We start from the raw sequence: 16,626 nt of genomic DNA, 5'->3' as shown, positions 1-16,626 counted from the left end.
TTTGATGGTGTGATTGTCATAATCCTTGTCTTAAACTTTGTTAATGGCTGAATACTAACCTTGATTTTTATCTCAATTTATATCCTTTGGTAAGAAATGTTCCTTTCACCTCTACCTCAGCCCTGTTTCTCCATAACTGGCCTCTAGGTACATCATATTTTCCATTGAAAATGTATGGGCATCTACAGAAATGCTCAGTGCTTGCTTATAGCAGTAGGTATCCCTGTAGATAGATATTGCTGCTGCAGCTGTGTGGGATGTTTGATGGAACTGCATTTTTTAAACAGGAACTTCCCTAATGTCAGCATATTAGGACTGCTGTTTTCCTTGTGATGGAATCCAAGAGGATTAAAATTCTCTCTGTTGAAATAACAAATTTACCTCTAAAATTAAGGAAAGGGACTGGTGGTGCTATATATTAATTGTTTGAAATGCAAGTCCTGGCAGTCATGTTTGTGTTCAACTTTATTCCGTCTTCATTGTTTGACTTCTGGCAATATGATTTTTCAGGGTTAATTATGGTTTTTGGTTTTGGAAGGGCTGCAGTACTTTCTCCATGAGTCTGAATTTAAAAGGCTGAGCCTTTCCTAATTTTAAGTGGTATCAGATGAACAATCCTAAATGGAAAATATATTGGTACTTTTATAGGGCTGCCTCTTTTGGCAATATGTTTAGTATTTTTTTTTACAAGATTTTCCCATTGTAAATCTAGAGATGTAGGCAGAGATCATTTTTAAACATAAAATGCAATCAATTTTACTCAGTTGCTAGATTTTTAAATCTCAGATATTTTTAATGACACAGTCTAATCAATTGATACCAAGGCTAATAGTCTGATGGCAGCTTTAGAAAGATCAATAATTTGTTTAACAGCAGCTGTACTGATGGCAGAAGTCAGATACTTTTTTCTTCTTGGAATTTGCTAAAGTGACCATACTGAGTTGTTTGATTTGCCTTTTCTTTTTTTTCATTCATTTTGTCTAGTTGGACTGATTTGAGGCACAAGTTCTTGTGAATTGCCCAAGGTCATGCAGTGAGTTAGTGACTAATTCCTGTTCCTTTCCTTTAACCCCTAGACCCCACTTGATTTTATCAGATTAAATCTCTGTAAAACGGCAAGTAAAAATGGGTAATTTCTTATAAAGGGCTATTATGATACATTATTGTATTGCATTTTGCAAGTAATGAAAAACTTATTATTCCTCTCTTGGTTGCTTCGAATTGAAATAAAATGAGAATGTGGAAGGTAAACAAGCTGAAACAGACTGTGAAATTACACATGATGGGAATCCTATTTTTTGACTGCTAACGCTAATGTAGATAGGTTAACATTTCACCTAATGATTGCATTTAAGTAATTTTTACCTTATCATATTTTGATCGGGTGTTTAATATTATCATGAATGATATTAAGCTCTAAATGTTTCTCTGTGATCTAAGAATATACTTGCAAGGTATTTATGCAAATGTGGCTTTCAAGTTGTTAGGTAAAAAGCTAGTGGTGAATAGAAAACTGCCTCGTGTGCTAAGAGGGAGCTTGCATGTTATGCTGTGTTTTGTTTTCTTTGATGCCATCAAAAAGATGAGAACCAGACTTGGTTGTGCTGCTTGGCTGACCAGCTGTGCCCCAGTTTTTCACCATCAAAATCGGCTGCTGCCTTACTGAGGTGTCAACTGCTGATTTACTTACATACTTTGACCTTACAATTGCCTCTGAAAGTGTTCGACCTACAGCCAGTGTCCAAAGCAGCTTGTTGTTAGCACAGGATGCCAGTGTTATTGTTTAGAACATAACAATGCTCACAGGATTTCCTCTGTCTAATAGCTACCCCTGCCTGGATGAATGTGCTAGGTGTCTGGAGCCCACTTGCTGCTTTGTAACACAGTACTGCAAGCATTCATGATCTCTGAAGTTGCTGGAGTGAATAACTAAACTGATCAGCTGACTTTCACTCTCCAATCAGATAAACTGTGATGTAAGTGTTTAGCAGCTGCTAGGATCTGAATAAGCATGCTGAAGTCTGAGGTAGTACAGCATGGCTATACTGTTGTGGGAGGACTAAGAGAAGCTAAATAGTGCAATGGACGAGTCCAGCATTCTGAGGAGGCGAGGGCTTCAGGTAGGAGTCTCTTGTTCCTGAAATATTGTTGCTCAATGAGCAGTTGGTTATTATTTCAAAGTTCCTGTTACATTCCTTTACTGTGCACAAATGAATGGACAATTTTATAGAAAGTGCTTTCAGCATGGTGTGCTTGGTGTCATGCTACAGGTATAACATTGTGATAGTGCTCATCATCCCTTTTCTGGGAATTGCCTTTTTTCTGTTAAGGAGGAACATCTATAAAATACATTTGAATCTTTCCTTAAACAAAGAAGTTTGATTTTTAGAAATGTTAACGTGGAAAAATATCCAGAAGAGTATGCAAAGGTATGTGTGTGTGTGTATAGGCTTCTGATTCATAGTAACATTTCAAGGGGAATCTAAGCTTAGCATCACTGGACAATTCACAGCAGATGTGTGCAGCTGTTCTGTTTCTCTCACTCAGCAGTAACTAATGTAGTCTGCATTTTCAAGTTTGTCTTGTTCTTGAGAAGAGCAATTTTTAAAATTCAGTTTTGATATTGGTGTTATTTTTTCCCTTATAGAAATGTTACTTGTCTCTAAAGTGAATTGTAAGTTAAAATTTAGCAAGTCGGGGCCATTATTTTGGTGTTAAAGAAAAGGATGGAGGAGGGACCTTCTTTTTTTTTTTTTTTTTTTTTTAAAGTTGAACAAAATCATGCCCGACTGTGACCTTCATTATGAGTGGTAAAACCAAACCATGCTTAATCAGTGTAAAAGATATCTAATAAGCCATTATTCATTAGTATTCAAACAGCTAAGTCTAATAATTTATTTCAAATGATTTGTTTTTGATGGTGAATTTATTATTGGTCTTAACTAACTACATTACTTTAGTTCAAAAGCTGTACTAATTTTTTTCACGATTCCCTTTATAGAAGTACTAATTTGTATACTGAGAAATTAGTTTCTTAACAGTGATAAATACATTCAAGGAAACTGACAACTAATGGTAGGAACTGGTTCCCTTCCCCCATCCCTTTCCCCCCAAAAAACAACCCTAAAACCAAGTGGAGTACCACCTTAGACTACATCATTTTTAGCCCATTGTTTATTTGTTAAAAAATTGCTCAAGTCATTCTTAGCTATGAATGTACTTCCTTTCTTTTGTTTTCCTTTATATCCACAATGTTTCAGTTGGAAAGAGAGAAGGAAAGCCATGTTACATTCAGGATCAATATTGTTTTGTTAGAGAATGTAGAACTTTCATGTGCAGTTTTACAATATGATGAACTTCTGTTGAGTTTCCAACTTTGAGGAAGCTGCCAAAAGATTTCCAGATAATTTAATTCTACTCTGATGTGATTTCTGTCAGAAGAATAAAACCAAAATAAAATCATTAGTCCTAATTATGCAATAGCCTAATGCTTTTAAGCTACTGTAAAAAACAAACAAATAAAACAACAACACCCCCCCCCCCACCAGTTTGTCCAAACTGTATGGGTCTTATTGTTTTAAAATTCACTGATTATTCTTAAATTTCATCTGGCAGTATTTAGCCGCAAGAACTGAGTAACTGTTTTATAAAAACTGCTTTAAACTTTTTACTTAAATCCTAAATCTTTCATTTAACTTAATTGATTGAGCAGCGGGGGCAGGAATCTTTTATTGTATCTTGGGGCTTGCAATGACTTAATTTAAAAGAGGATTTAAACATTTCAAGAGGTAGATCTTTACAACAAAAATGGATTTCATCCTACTAAACCTGCTATAATCCACTGGGTAATATAAACCGGATATCTGTCTGTTTGTTGGGTTTTTTTTTTTTTTACATGAATTGAGTAGCAGTCTGCTCTGCTTAAGGGATAGCTAAAGTATAATATGCAAGTCTGTTAGAAAGTTCTGCAAAAAAAATTACTAATTTTTTTTTTTTATATTTTGTATAATCAGCTTGTTGTGACTTTTATTGGATCTTTGCATTGCATTTCCTTGAACACTTTTTAAGAGTATTAAGAACAATTCACTAAAATATTCCTAATATCAAACTGCACATACACAATGCACACAATAATGGATTGTTTTTAAAGATGTGTGTGGTACATGCCATATATCTGTGATTAGAATCTGGTCCTAAAACAGCCAAGGTCCAGAAATGCTCAAGTTGACTTGCTGTGATTTTGGAAAGGATGCGGGGGGGAAGCATCTATTTATACCTGAGCTGCATGTGTTAGCCTCCCAAGTGAGTATATTATCATATTGTCCTCTCGCTCTCCTTCCTTTCACCTATCCCTTTCTGTCTGTCACCTTCATCTGTCATTCATGCATTTAGCCTAAAGCTCAGCATTTGCAATAAATAGACCAGGTCCTGTGAATGCATTATGGAGAACAGTACCCAGGTGCCCAGTAGTAAGTACTGGCTGGCTGAAGTCCCTAGGTCAGGGGCTCTTAACCTGTGTGGGCTGAAGGCAACTATTGGGAAATACCAACTCCTACCTTTCACTCATTTTCTTTGACTACAGAAAAATAATAGAGCATTTTTGTTGCAAAGGTCTCAGAAAGACCACAACAGACCACAAAGCTTTTGACTCTGTGGAATCCTATTTGAAGTCACTAAGTTTATTTTGTGAATCATGTATGTGTTCATACACCTAACTATTAATATTGCTTGGGACCCTGTGGCATGCTTTAAAGGATCTTGGGCCACAGCACCCTTAAGAATTGTAGCTCTAGGTTGTAGTCTCTCAGGTAAAGATTTCATTTTCTCTTTGTAGAGCTTTACTGTATCAGTAAATAGTGAGTTTAGTAGTAGTAATCTAAATTAATGACATGTTTACTTGAAATAAAAATACTTGAAAGACCTTCCCATTATAAATCCCATACCTATTTAGTGATATACTTGAATAAAAAGTGTACTTTCTGTCCCCGTTACTGCTTAAACATATTACTGATGCTTTCTTTTGATAGCAACATTAACAATATATATTGACGGGCATCCCATGTAAATGATAATCTTTTCAAATAGTTATTGGTCATTGCTGAGAAGTGTAAGCAAACTTAAATTTGCCCCTCTTTAAGCAGCTAAAGATTATGGGGTTATGATGTTTAAAAATAGGAACCACAGAGAAGCATTTTAAGTGTGTAAATGTATATAAAGGTGAGTATTTGTTTAACTGAATATCAGTTTAGCCTAGTGGTTCCAAACTGCGTTCCATGGATTATTGATGGTTCAAAAGACTGTGATAAGTGGCCTGTGGATCATGCTGGCCCTTGTGCCTAATGAGCAGGGATCCTGGTTTTCCATTTCCCATGGATTTCCCACTTTTGCAAAGAGCTCTGCAGGCTGGCAGAGGCAGGGAAACTCTCAACCCTGCCAGGAGGGGAAGAGAGGGGGGAAGGGCAGGACTGACACTCGCACTGGAGGCTGCTTCAGTCTCGCTATTCTTGCTGGAGGAAAGTGGGGCTTGGGGGTTGTGAGGCAGGGCTTTGGGGGAAGCTGGCTTAGGGGCTGAGGGAGTAGGGAGGTTTGCAGCCAGCCAGCATTCCGCCTGGGAGCCAGTTTGCAGCCTTCCTGCTCCCAGCTGCAGTGCTCAGCTGGTTGGAAACCCCCGGTGCTCCTGGCCAGCTGCAAACCTCCCCGTTTCCTCAGCCCCCAGCCAGCTTGGGCACTCCCGCCCGGAGTGGGGGCTTGCAGCTCATCAGGAGCGGTGGGGGTTTGCAGCCGGCCAAGCACACTGCCTGGGAGCAGCAGACTTATGAGGAGAGGCTGAGCGCCATGGGACTCTTCAACCTGGAGAAGAGAAGGCTCAGGGGGGATTTGGTTGCAGCCTATAAGTGTAGGAGGGGTGTGCATTAGGAACTGGGAGAACATCTGTTCACCAAGGTACCCCAAAGGAAGACAAGGTTTAATGGTCTCAAACTCCTGGAAGACCGTTTTAGGCTGGACATAAGGAAAAACTGCTTTACTATCTGAGTCCCCAAGGCCTGGAACAGGCTCCCCCTAGAGGTAGTGCAAGCACCTACTCTGGACACTTTCAAGGAAATGTGGATGCTTATCTTGCTAGGATCTTTTGATTCCAACTGACTTCCTGTCCCTTGCCAAGGGGCTAGATACGATGATCTTGTGAGGTCCCTTCCAGCCCTAATGTCTTTGAAATCTATGAAACTGGAGTTGCAACTAGCAAGGGACATGAAGGGTAACAAGAAGGGTTTGGACAAGTATGTCATCAACAGTAGGAAGATCAGGGAAAGTGTGGGTCCCTTATTGAATGGGGGAGGCAACCTAGTGACAGATGAGGTGAAAAAGCCTGAAGTACTTGATGCCTTTTTCATCTCAGTCATAGATTCATAGAGTCGGAAGGGACCTCAGTGGACCATCTAGTCTGACCCCCTGCCCCTGGCAGGAAAGAAGAGTCACCAATCCTGGGGTCATGTGATCCCAGCCAGGTGTTTGTCCAGTCTCTTCTTGAAGACCCCCAAGGATGGGATGAGCCCCACGTCCCTTGGGAGCCCATTCCAGATTCTGGCAACCCTGACTGTGAAGAACTTTTTTCCTAATGTCTAGCCTAAACCTTCTCTCTAGTAGCTTATGGCCATTGTTTCTTGTCATTCCAGGGGGTGCCCTGGTGAACAGATCATTGCCTACTTTATGTTGCTCTCCCCTTATGAATTTGTACGCCACCTCAAGGTCCCCTTCAGCCTTCTCTTGGAGAGGCTGAAGAGCTTAAGGTCCCCTAGCCTTTCCTTGCAGGCCTCTAATCAGGTGAGTGGCTCTTCTTTGGACCCTCTCCAAGTTGTCCTCATCCTGCTTGAACTGTGGTGTCTGGAACTGGACACAGTACTTCAGCTGCGGTCTGACCAGTGCTGCATAGAGGGGGAGAATCACTTCCCTGGACCTGTTTGTGAAGCACCTATGGATACACAACAAGGTGTAATTGGCTTTGCCAACTACGTCATCACATTGGCGACTCATTTTCATCCTGGAGTTGACAGTGACTCCAAGATCCTTTTCTGCCTCAGTGGAGCTGAGAGGGCTGCCCCACAGCCTGTAGGTATGATGGCAGTTCTTCCTCTCTAGATGCAGCACCTTGCACTTGTCCTTATTGAATTGCATCCTGTTGCTTTCTGCCCACTTCCCCAACCTGTCTAGGTCAGCCTGGATCTGGTTCCTCCTCTCCAGGGTGTTATCTGCACCCCATAATTTTGTGTTGCCCATGAATTTGTGTGCTTCCCACCCCCTCATCCAGATCACTGATGAAGATGTTGAACAGCACGGGCCCCAAAACTGAGCCCTGGGGGACTCCACTGCACACATCTTTCCAGGTTGACACCGACACATCCACTACCACCCTCTGAGTGTGGCCCTTGAGCCAATTTGCTACCCAGTCTACCATGTAATCAGCCAAGGCAAATCGCCTCAGTTTATTTATAAGGATGGTATGGGATACCTTGTCAAAGGCCTTTTTGAAGTCCAGATAGATAACACCCACCTCGACTTCTGCATCTAAACAATTGGTGGCCTTGTCGTAAAAGGAAACTAGGTTAATCAGGCAGGACCTGTCTGCTAAAAACTCATGTTGGTTACCCCTCCACATCACATTAGCCAACAGGCTCCCACAGATGTGCTCCTTCATAACTTTTTCTAGAATTTTCCCAGGGATAGAGGTAAGGATGACTGGTCTATAATTCCCCGGGTCCTCCTTCCTCCCCTTCTTAAAGATTGGGATGGCGTTAGCCCTCTTCCAATCCTCCAGAACCTGACCCAAGCACCATGAGCGCTCATATATCCTTTCCAGTGGATCAGCTATAACCCCTGCTAATTTCTTCATTACCCGTGGGCGGAGTCCCTCTGGTCCCAGTGATTTGAATACATCCAGTCCCTCCGAGTATCTTTTTACCATGTCAGCACTGACCGTTGGTTGGCTGATATTCCCTTTGTTGGTGTCCGTGATGTATATTGAGGGTTCGTCTAGATTCCCATTTAAGAAGACAGAGGCAAAACACTCATTGAAGAGCTCTGCCTTGTCCCTGCTATCCATCACTAAGCTCCCCCTGCCCATCCTGTATGGGTCCTATGCTACCCTGCACCCTCTTTTTGCTCCCAACGTACCTAAAGAAGGACTTTTTATTGTCCTTAATCCCTGACACTAGCCTGAGTTCTAGAGTTGCTTTGGCCTTCCTAACTGACTCCCTGCAGGTGTGGGCCAAAGAATTATACTCCTCTTTGCTAGCTACCCCCTGCTTCCACTTCCTGTATGCCTCTTTTTTTTTACCCTTAAGGTATCTTGGATGCCCCTGGTTAGCTAAAGGGGCTTTCTGGCCCCTTTGCCCCCTTTTCTCTGCCATGGGATTGACTCACTCTGAACCCAAAGAACAGTTTCTTGGAGGAAGGTCCACCCATCATGGACCCTCAATGCATCTAAGTTCTTAGCTCCTAGCACCCTGCTAACCAATCCCCTGAGTCTATTAAAGTCAGCTTTTTTTAAAGTTTAGCATCTGTGCCCTGCTGGGTATAATGCCCACCCTTCGTTGGATAGTGAATTTTATCATTTGGTGATCACTATCCCCTAAGTTGCCAGTCTTCACAGCAAGGTCAGTTCCCAGATTACTGCACCTGGCAGCACAGTTTGGGGAGGAGGTAAGCAGCCAACATTGGCAAGAGAACAAGTTAGGGACTATTTAGAAAAGCTGAACATATACAAGTCCATGGGGCCAGATGGGATGCACCCGAGGGTGCTGAGGGAGTTGGCTAGTGTGATTGCAGAGCTGCTGGCCATTATCTCTGAAAACTCATGGCTATCAGGTGAGATTGCAGTCAATTGGAAAAGGGTGAATATAGTGCCTGTCTTTAAGAAAGGAGAGGAGGAGGATCCAGGGAACTACTGACTGGTCAGCCTCACTTCAGCCCCTGGAAAAATGATACCCATTTCTAAGCACTTGGAGGAGAGAAAGTGATTAGGAACAGTCAGCATGGATTCACCAAAGACAGTTATGCCTGACCAACTCAATTATCTTCTGTGATGAGATGAATGGCTCTGTGGATACATGGAGAGTTGTGGACATGATATACCTTGATTTTAGCAAAGCTTTTGATATGGTTTCCCACAACATTCTCGCAAACAAGCTAAGGAAGTACAGCTTGGATGAATGGACTGTAAGGTGGATAGAAAACTGGCTTGGATCATTAGTCTCAAAGGGTAGTAATCAATGGCTCGATGTCTAGTTGGCAGCTGGTATCAAGTGGAGTGCTCCAGGGGTTGGTTCTGAGACCAGTTTTGTTCAATATTTTCATCAATGATCTGGAATATGGGATGAAGTACACCCTTAGCAAGTTTGCAGATGACACCAAGCTAGGGGGAGTAGTAGATGCTTCGACAAATTGGAGATTGAACCAAAAGAAATTGCATGAAGTTCAATAAAGACAAGTACAAAGTCCGGCACTTAAGATGGAACAGTCCTATGGACCAGTAAAGGCTGGGGACCAACTGGCTAAGCATCAGTTTTGCAGAAGAAGATCTGGGGGTTACAGTGGACAATAAGCTGAATATGAGTCAACAGTGTGCCCTTGTTGCCAAGAAGGCTAACTACATACTGGGCTACGTTAGTAGAAGTGTTGCCAGCAGATCCAGGGACGTGATTATTCCCCTCTATACTGTACTGGTGAGGCCGCATCTGAAGTACTGTGTCCAGTTTTGGGCTCCCCACTACAGAAAGGATGAGGATAAATTGGAGAGAGTCCAGTGGAGGGCAGTGAAAATGGTGAGGGGGTTGGGGCACATAACCTAGAAGGAGAGTCTGAGGAAGCTGGCCTTATTTAGTCTGGGGAAGAGAGAACTGAGAGGATTTAATAGCAGTCTTCAGTTACCTTAAATATGGTTACAAAGAGGATGGAGCTGGACCAGCGGTGGGCAATTATTTTGGGCAGAGGGTCGCTTACTGAGTTTTGGCAAGCCATTGAGGGTTGCGTAACATGCAGCCCAGGGCAGATAAATATTAATTTTCTAAATATTTTAGGGGCTCCGCAGGCCAGATAGAATGGCTTGGTGGGCCGCATCCAGCCTCCGGGCCACATTTTGCCCACCCCCGAGCTAGACTGTTCTTAGTGGTGACAGGTAACAGAACAAGGAGCAACGGTCTTAAGTTGTAGCAAGGGAAGTTTAATTTAGATATTAGGAATTTTTTTCTTACCAGGAGGATAGTAAAACACTGGAACGGGTTACCCAAAGAAGTTGTGGAATCTCCATCCTTGGAGGTTTTTAAGATCAGGCCTTATATAAAGCCTTCGCTGGGATGATATAGTTGGATGGTCCTGCTTTGAATAGGGGGTTGGACTACATAACCTTCTGAGGTCCCTTCCAGCCCTAATTTTCTATGATACTATGTCCACGTTTAGCTTTGAGTCTTAATTTGTTAGCTGTTGGGACATGGAAATCATTTCCTTGGAGATGGGCTCCTGATACTATGGTGCTTTGGTCCAGTCATTACCATACTGAAAAATAAGAAGCAGTTTGGATATCATCTCAAAATAATTTACCTTTGAAATTTGTATATCCTGTCCTAAATGGCTTAACTTAAATACATTTGTAGAATTTTTGGTTTCAGAAACTATCCACCACCTGCTTTGCATCATGAATAGCTGAATTTACTAATTTTTAAAAATGTTTTCATTTGTTTCCTGTTACTGCCAGTATTGGATGTAATCATAAAAAGATAGAAATAGCTGGATGTGAAGGTCTATGGCTTGTGTAACTTGGCAGACAAGAGGTCCTATAAAGAGTTTTTGAAGCAACAACTAACTTTTATTAGGTACCTTCTGGTGATGTCCCTCATTAAACATTGTCTTTTCGTTTGGTTTCCAAATGCCAAGTCTACTGCCATGGGTGCATGAAAAGATATAACTTGAAAAATATATTAACAAGAAGTTGCGGCAACCAAAACAGCCTACATCTTTATTTTGATCAATTAGGATTTCCTCCCCTCCCTGCTAATCATTGTTTTGTCCAGTGACTCAGATTTCCTTTCTTGCTCACAACTTCTTTTATCTTTTTCTGAAACTCTGTTCCTGAATGTAGAGAGGCAGCTGGGATATCATATTCCATGGCATGTGCTAAAATGCTTAGATTCTGCATTTGTTGAGATTAGAACCTTAACTCAGAATTTCATTGTCATTTTTGTCTCAACCACTATGTTAGCCTAATATGGTTTGTTTTATGCTACCTTTAAAAGTCCTAAAAGAAATATTTTTGTGTGCTCTTTCTCTTCATCGAAGAGAAAGGTATGGAGAACTGGGGGAATTAATATTGCTAGATATGATGAAAGGCTTTTGATAATACTTTTGGAGCCAGTGCTATTCTTTTTCATTAGAGGGCCAAGCTTGATGTTTTGAAAGGTCTTTTGGGCCTTCCCTTTCTTTCTGTTCAAATGCCCACCTGCTGCCTGTTAGTTTCAGTTCTGTCTTTGCTGTTACAACTCGCAAACATCTTCTTGTATGCTTTACCCCAAGCAATACAGGTGAGTCCCCCTGGAGCAATGCATGAATTGATGTTACTTTAGCACTTGAGTCTGGCCCTGAAGTGGGCCATCAACAGTGAAGGAGATGTAAGCAAAGTGCTTTCAAATGCACAAAGGAAAATGGGAAAACACTGTATTTATGATAAGGAGACAGAAATAATCTGAGCTGTTATTTTCAATAGCAGATGCAAAACTTTCAAAAAGGCTTACTTTTTTTTTATTTAGAGTTGACCATTTCCCATTAACCTGTAATTATATGATCATGCTCAAGACCTCTATATCACCCAGAAATGAAAATGAAATTATTAATGCTAGAGAACAGTGGTAGGTTGATATTGGGGATTGGCAGAGTTTGACATTTACCCTTGAAAATCAAAGTAGTTGTTATGATGATGGAAACATTCAGTATAAATTTTTTGTCACTATTTTGGTGGAGCTGAAAAATCATCTGAACTAATTTACACTGTATTTTTAGAGAGGGCATGGATACACACAACACTTAGAATGGTTTAAATGTGAAGCAGAGAAAGGGGGGAGCAGGGGGCTGCTGATTGAGAGTGAGGGGCACCAGCAGGGCTGTGGCTTCAGAGTGAGGGGCACCAGGGAGGTGGGGGGGAGGGGTCTGTGGCGTGGGAGTGCTAGGGGATTATGGGTCAAGAGTGAGGGGCACCAGCAAGAGGAGTGGGGGGTTGCAGGTTGGGAATGAGGGGCATGAGCATGGCCCAGGGTGGCAGGGTACTGCAGTTTGGGAGTGAGGGGCACTGGCAAGGCCAGTGGTTTGCGGATTGGGAGTGAAGGGCAGCAGCGGGGATGTGGGGGAGGGTGGCTTGGGTGTGAGGGACAACAAAATAGGCAGGGAGAGCACACTATCCTATCCCTGTCCCCCACAGTTGTATACTGCCCTCCCCCTTGCCCGACAAGTGTCCCCTTTTTTTGGAACTGGAAATATGGTAACCCTAGCAATACAGGTTATCTTTGTAACAACCAGCTGTCCTCACTTGCTCCCTGCTTGATGGCAGCCCCTCATCACGTCCCACCCCCAGGAGCCAAAATATGTGTCCAAGCACTCCTTTTTCCTCTCGCTTCACACCCCCCCCCCTTCCAAAGTCAGGCAAGCAGTTTGCAAACTTCAGTCTGCTGAAAGTTTACTGAACTCCTGTTTGAGAGAGAAGGAAAAGCGGAAAAGTGCAAACAGCTTCAGCCACAAATCACTCTGCCCCCCCCTCCCCCCCCCAGATCCTCAAAGCATGGGTGCAGGCACTTGCTCATTGTGAGGCATGCTGGGCTTGGGCTCCCTGATGTTAGAGCCACAGCATTTCACACAATTGTGAACTGGTGACTTTATGCAGTGGTTTAATTGTTATGCATGTCCACACCCCTGCTGTGAGGGTTCTCTTGAGGCATAAGATCTTGCTGGGAAAGGAAGCCCCATTTCCTGTTACCCATTAAAATATATCCCCATAACATTGGAGTTGAATATAAAATAGCATTCCCTGTGTGAGGGAAGGTGAGGAAGAGACAAAAGCAGCAATATACATGAGGAAGTGAAATGGCAGAAACAATAAAACTGTCTGCCTATTTTGTGGACTTAATTCACGATTGGGTACATCTTTGGATGGCACGCTGCTGAAGAACACTGATGGTAGAGACTGGATAAATCTTCATTATATCTCTAGTTTATGTTGCAGGTAACAGGAGATATTAGAGAAGTTTGTTTAATAGGTGGGGGACTGGAAAAGTACTTCAAGAGCTGGGTATAATGGATTATCCTCTCCTCTTGTAGAACAGGATGAGCCTATGGAGCAGGGGCTAGGGACAGACACTCAAAAAACCTGAGCCTGAATGTATTTAATTATTGCAGGTTAGTCTAACCTGGGTAGGCTAAACCACTTTGTAACTGTAAGACATCCCTTCTGGACTGAAGAAATGCCAGCACGTGCCTGCAGTGGCTCAGGCTAGAAGCCAGGAGGCGCTAGAGCAGCCTTCCCTTTTTCTTCATAGTGCTGAGATGAGAGGGGCATGGCCAGGTCCTGGTAGGATACTCTGATTAGGGAAGGATTCCCACCCCACCCCGCATCAGCGGAGCATGGAATTGATAACACAGTGTTTACCAGCCCATTAAGAAAACAACAGAGGGACATTACCAGCTACCTGTTGAATCTGCTTTTGTTCTGTCTGTCACAGCACAGACCGTAGCCATCATGTGGTCTGCTAGCTAATGCTGAGAGGTGTCTGTGTAAGGCAGAAGGGACTGGGATTCCTGCTTAGCAGGGAGTGGTGAGTGGGAGGGAGAGAGCAGGGGGAAGCCAGGCAGATGCCTGCAGTCTCTGCTGAGCTCCAGCTAGGAAGCAGAGGGGACAGGCCAGCTGTGCTGTGGAGCAGAGAGCCCCACCCACCCCAGAGAGCATGCCGGGATGCTGGGGGAGTCTGGTTTAACTTAAACCAGCAAGGGGTCTAGGATAGACATTGCATAAACTGGTTTGACCCAAATCAGTTGAGTCTGATAGTACATTCAACTCAGGTTTATCTTAAACTGCTTTCAGCCATTTTCAAACTTCTTTATGTGTACACTGAACATCTGTTCACTTAAACCGGTTTATGTATAATTTCTGTTCCTAGACCAGATGACTGTGGATGTTAGTGGAGTTGCACTGGTATAGAGGGGTAGTGATGCAATGACACATTGGGTATAAACTCTGCTTTTGCCTATTAAAGAGGGAAAACCAAATCAAAATATTAATAACCCCCCCCCCCCCCCTTGATTTTGGAAGCAAAGAAACTTCAGAAGCTGCAAGAAAATCTGGAGGCTTTTGCTTATATGTTCTGATTTCTAATATTTTTGTCTTGCTATGCTATGAATTTCTTTCTGAAAATCATCATTCAGCTGAATGCCTGTGTTTTGGGGTTTTTTTGTATCCATATGAACACTGAAAAAGATATTTGTGGAAAATATTAACCAGTGATAGTGAAAGTGGTAAGCATAACACCAAATTTTAGATCATCTTAGTTAAATGCATTCGGTTTTTGCTGACGAAACTGTTCAGATTTCTTTTAACTACGGGCACAGCCTTAGAAGACTGGGCATTCTTATTCTATCCTGACCCAGAAAAATGATGTCTTCTGTAGTGGTTTTATAATTCTTAAATACCACAGTGATAGCTGCCTGATAAATGTTAAGATAGATGGGACAAGCTTCTGTGAGATGAGATACTGCTGCAAAGAACACTTTTCCTTTCCTCACTAGCTGTCACTCTGCAATGCCTCTTGATCAGTTAATTCACCTATATTTTCCAGACATTCATCCATTGTTACATGTTCATCTAACTCACTAAAAGTTCTTTTGTGTTAGACAAATCCATAGTGCTGCTATTCTAGTGATCAGTCAGCCTTCCTGAAAGGGTTAACTTTACTCTCTCGGGTTCATTTTTCTGTATTGTGGTCACTCAGAGCAGTAAAGAGAGCTGCTACATTCTTAGCCAGAGTGTTTGGCATAAGGCCAGATTTGGTGTCTGTAGCTCCTTTCGTACTTCTCTCTAATGCCTTCTGATAATTGCACTAACATTTCTTGATAATGCCTACAATATGTCACAAAGCTGACTGTTTGGTATTATGTTTGGAAGGCAAAACATAAACTTAATGTTCCTTCATGTCAAACCCTTTGAGCAATGTGTCTCAGTAGAGGAATCTTAGATAGCTTGAATCGAGCTCTGTTTAGTTCTTGGAGCCATATGGAAAACCAGTTTTCCAGTCCTCTGTGCAATGGTATAAGTCAGCTATAATTCCAAATAACTGAACTTGTCTTAGAAAATGACAACTGTTTAGCTTTATTTCACAGATAGTTTGTGCCTGTTGTGATACTGATTATGATAAATGATAGTTTTTATTCATAGCTACTTTTTGATTTTATTATATTTGGTAAAAAAAGGTTGGACAGGTTTGGTTTACTTTGGTGGCTGAAGGGAGCTAACTCAATTTTTGCCACCTTTTATGAAACCAGAAACTTTCCTTGTAATTTTCTCTCTTTCCCATTGTGAGCCGCTTTCCTGAAGTTGCTTTTAAATTTCAGTTATCTATGACAAATGCCATTTTATCTGTCTTATTTGGCCTAATGATTTCTCAGGTTTTTTTCACTTACTAGTATATATTGTGTGGCCTTTAAAAACCTTATATTTTTCATTTCTTTGAGTCAGGGTTTGTTCCTGTTCCTCCAGATTTTGACATAATACTGTTTCCTGTTGCACTAAAACTATGGACTTTTTTGCTTATGCTATGGACAATTATCTACCCGTACATTACAAGTTTGCATTTAGAAAGCTAGAAGAATGTTAAGCCTGCAAACTCGAGCGCTCTACCAGTTAGATAGAATATGCCAGAAATTTAATTTGTCTTTCATATATGTATTACTATGTAGTTTGTTGATTATGCAGCTACATACTATTTATGCTTTAGCACAATTCTACTTCATTCAAGTTGCAAGCTGGATCCCTGATTATCTGCTTCTAGCTAAGCATTCCCATCCCATGTTTATAGCTCTCAAGCCCCTTGCCATGTTTCACCATTGAGCTGCTAAATTTTACTGCCACTAAATAGAAGCTTATGTAACCCTTCTGCCGGGCACTGGCTGGCAGCAACAAGGGCCAGGTTCAGTTTTGGGGTACAAAATATATTTTTTCTTGGCTCAAGCCCCCACCCAGAAATCTGGGAACACTAAATTAATTACTAGGGTGTCCCATATAAACCAAAACCTCCTCCTCACAAGTATTATAACCAAAAAACAGATTTCGTACAGAAAACAGAAGAAAACACCAAATGCAGTGTGAAACTACTAACTACACAACGTTGTCTATTGGTTGCACTGTGCCAGGGGAAGCAGCAAGAGAGCGTGGGTCCTTCAGCGGTACAGAAGGTCCCCTTGGTGCTCTCAGAGGGATAGTGGTGTTGTAATCTTTGCTCCCACAGAGAGGCTGTATATGTGTGTGGGGGCTGACTGCAGCTCCAGACAGCATGCACCCACCCCACACTTTTGGACTGGATTATATGGCCTGCTGAGCTTCCC

At 42.1% G+C, this 16,626-nt stretch overlaps 1 protein-coding gene across 2 annotated transcripts in view; it reads left to right on the top strand.

Moving 5' to 3' along the window:
- Window positions 1–16,626, top strand: part of MAST4 (microtubule associated serine/threonine kinase family member 4) — a 496,570-nt gene that overhangs the window by 182,962 nt on the left and 296,982 nt on the right. The window contains exon 1 of one of the 2 annotated variants that reach the window (XM_019495988.2): window positions 2,033–2,120. The exons of the other annotated variant lie outside the window; for it this stretch is intronic. Coding sequence (XP_019351533.1) covers window positions 2,082–2,120 — 39 coding nt within the window. The 5' untranslated portion in view covers window positions 2,033–2,081. Of the gene's footprint in view, window positions 1–2,032; window positions 2,121–16,626 lie in introns of those variants that run through there. 2 annotated transcript variants of the gene reach the window in all.

The sequence above is a fragment of the Alligator mississippiensis genome, chromosome 3 (assembly GCF_030867095.1).
Source record: "Alligator mississippiensis isolate rAllMis1 chromosome 3, rAllMis1, whole genome shotgun sequence".
In the NCBI taxonomy this organism is placed as follows: domain Eukaryota; kingdom Metazoa; phylum Chordata; order Crocodylia; family Alligatoridae; genus Alligator; species Alligator mississippiensis.
Note: the sequence above shows the minus strand (reverse complement) of the source record. Positions and strands in the feature narration are given on the sequence as shown.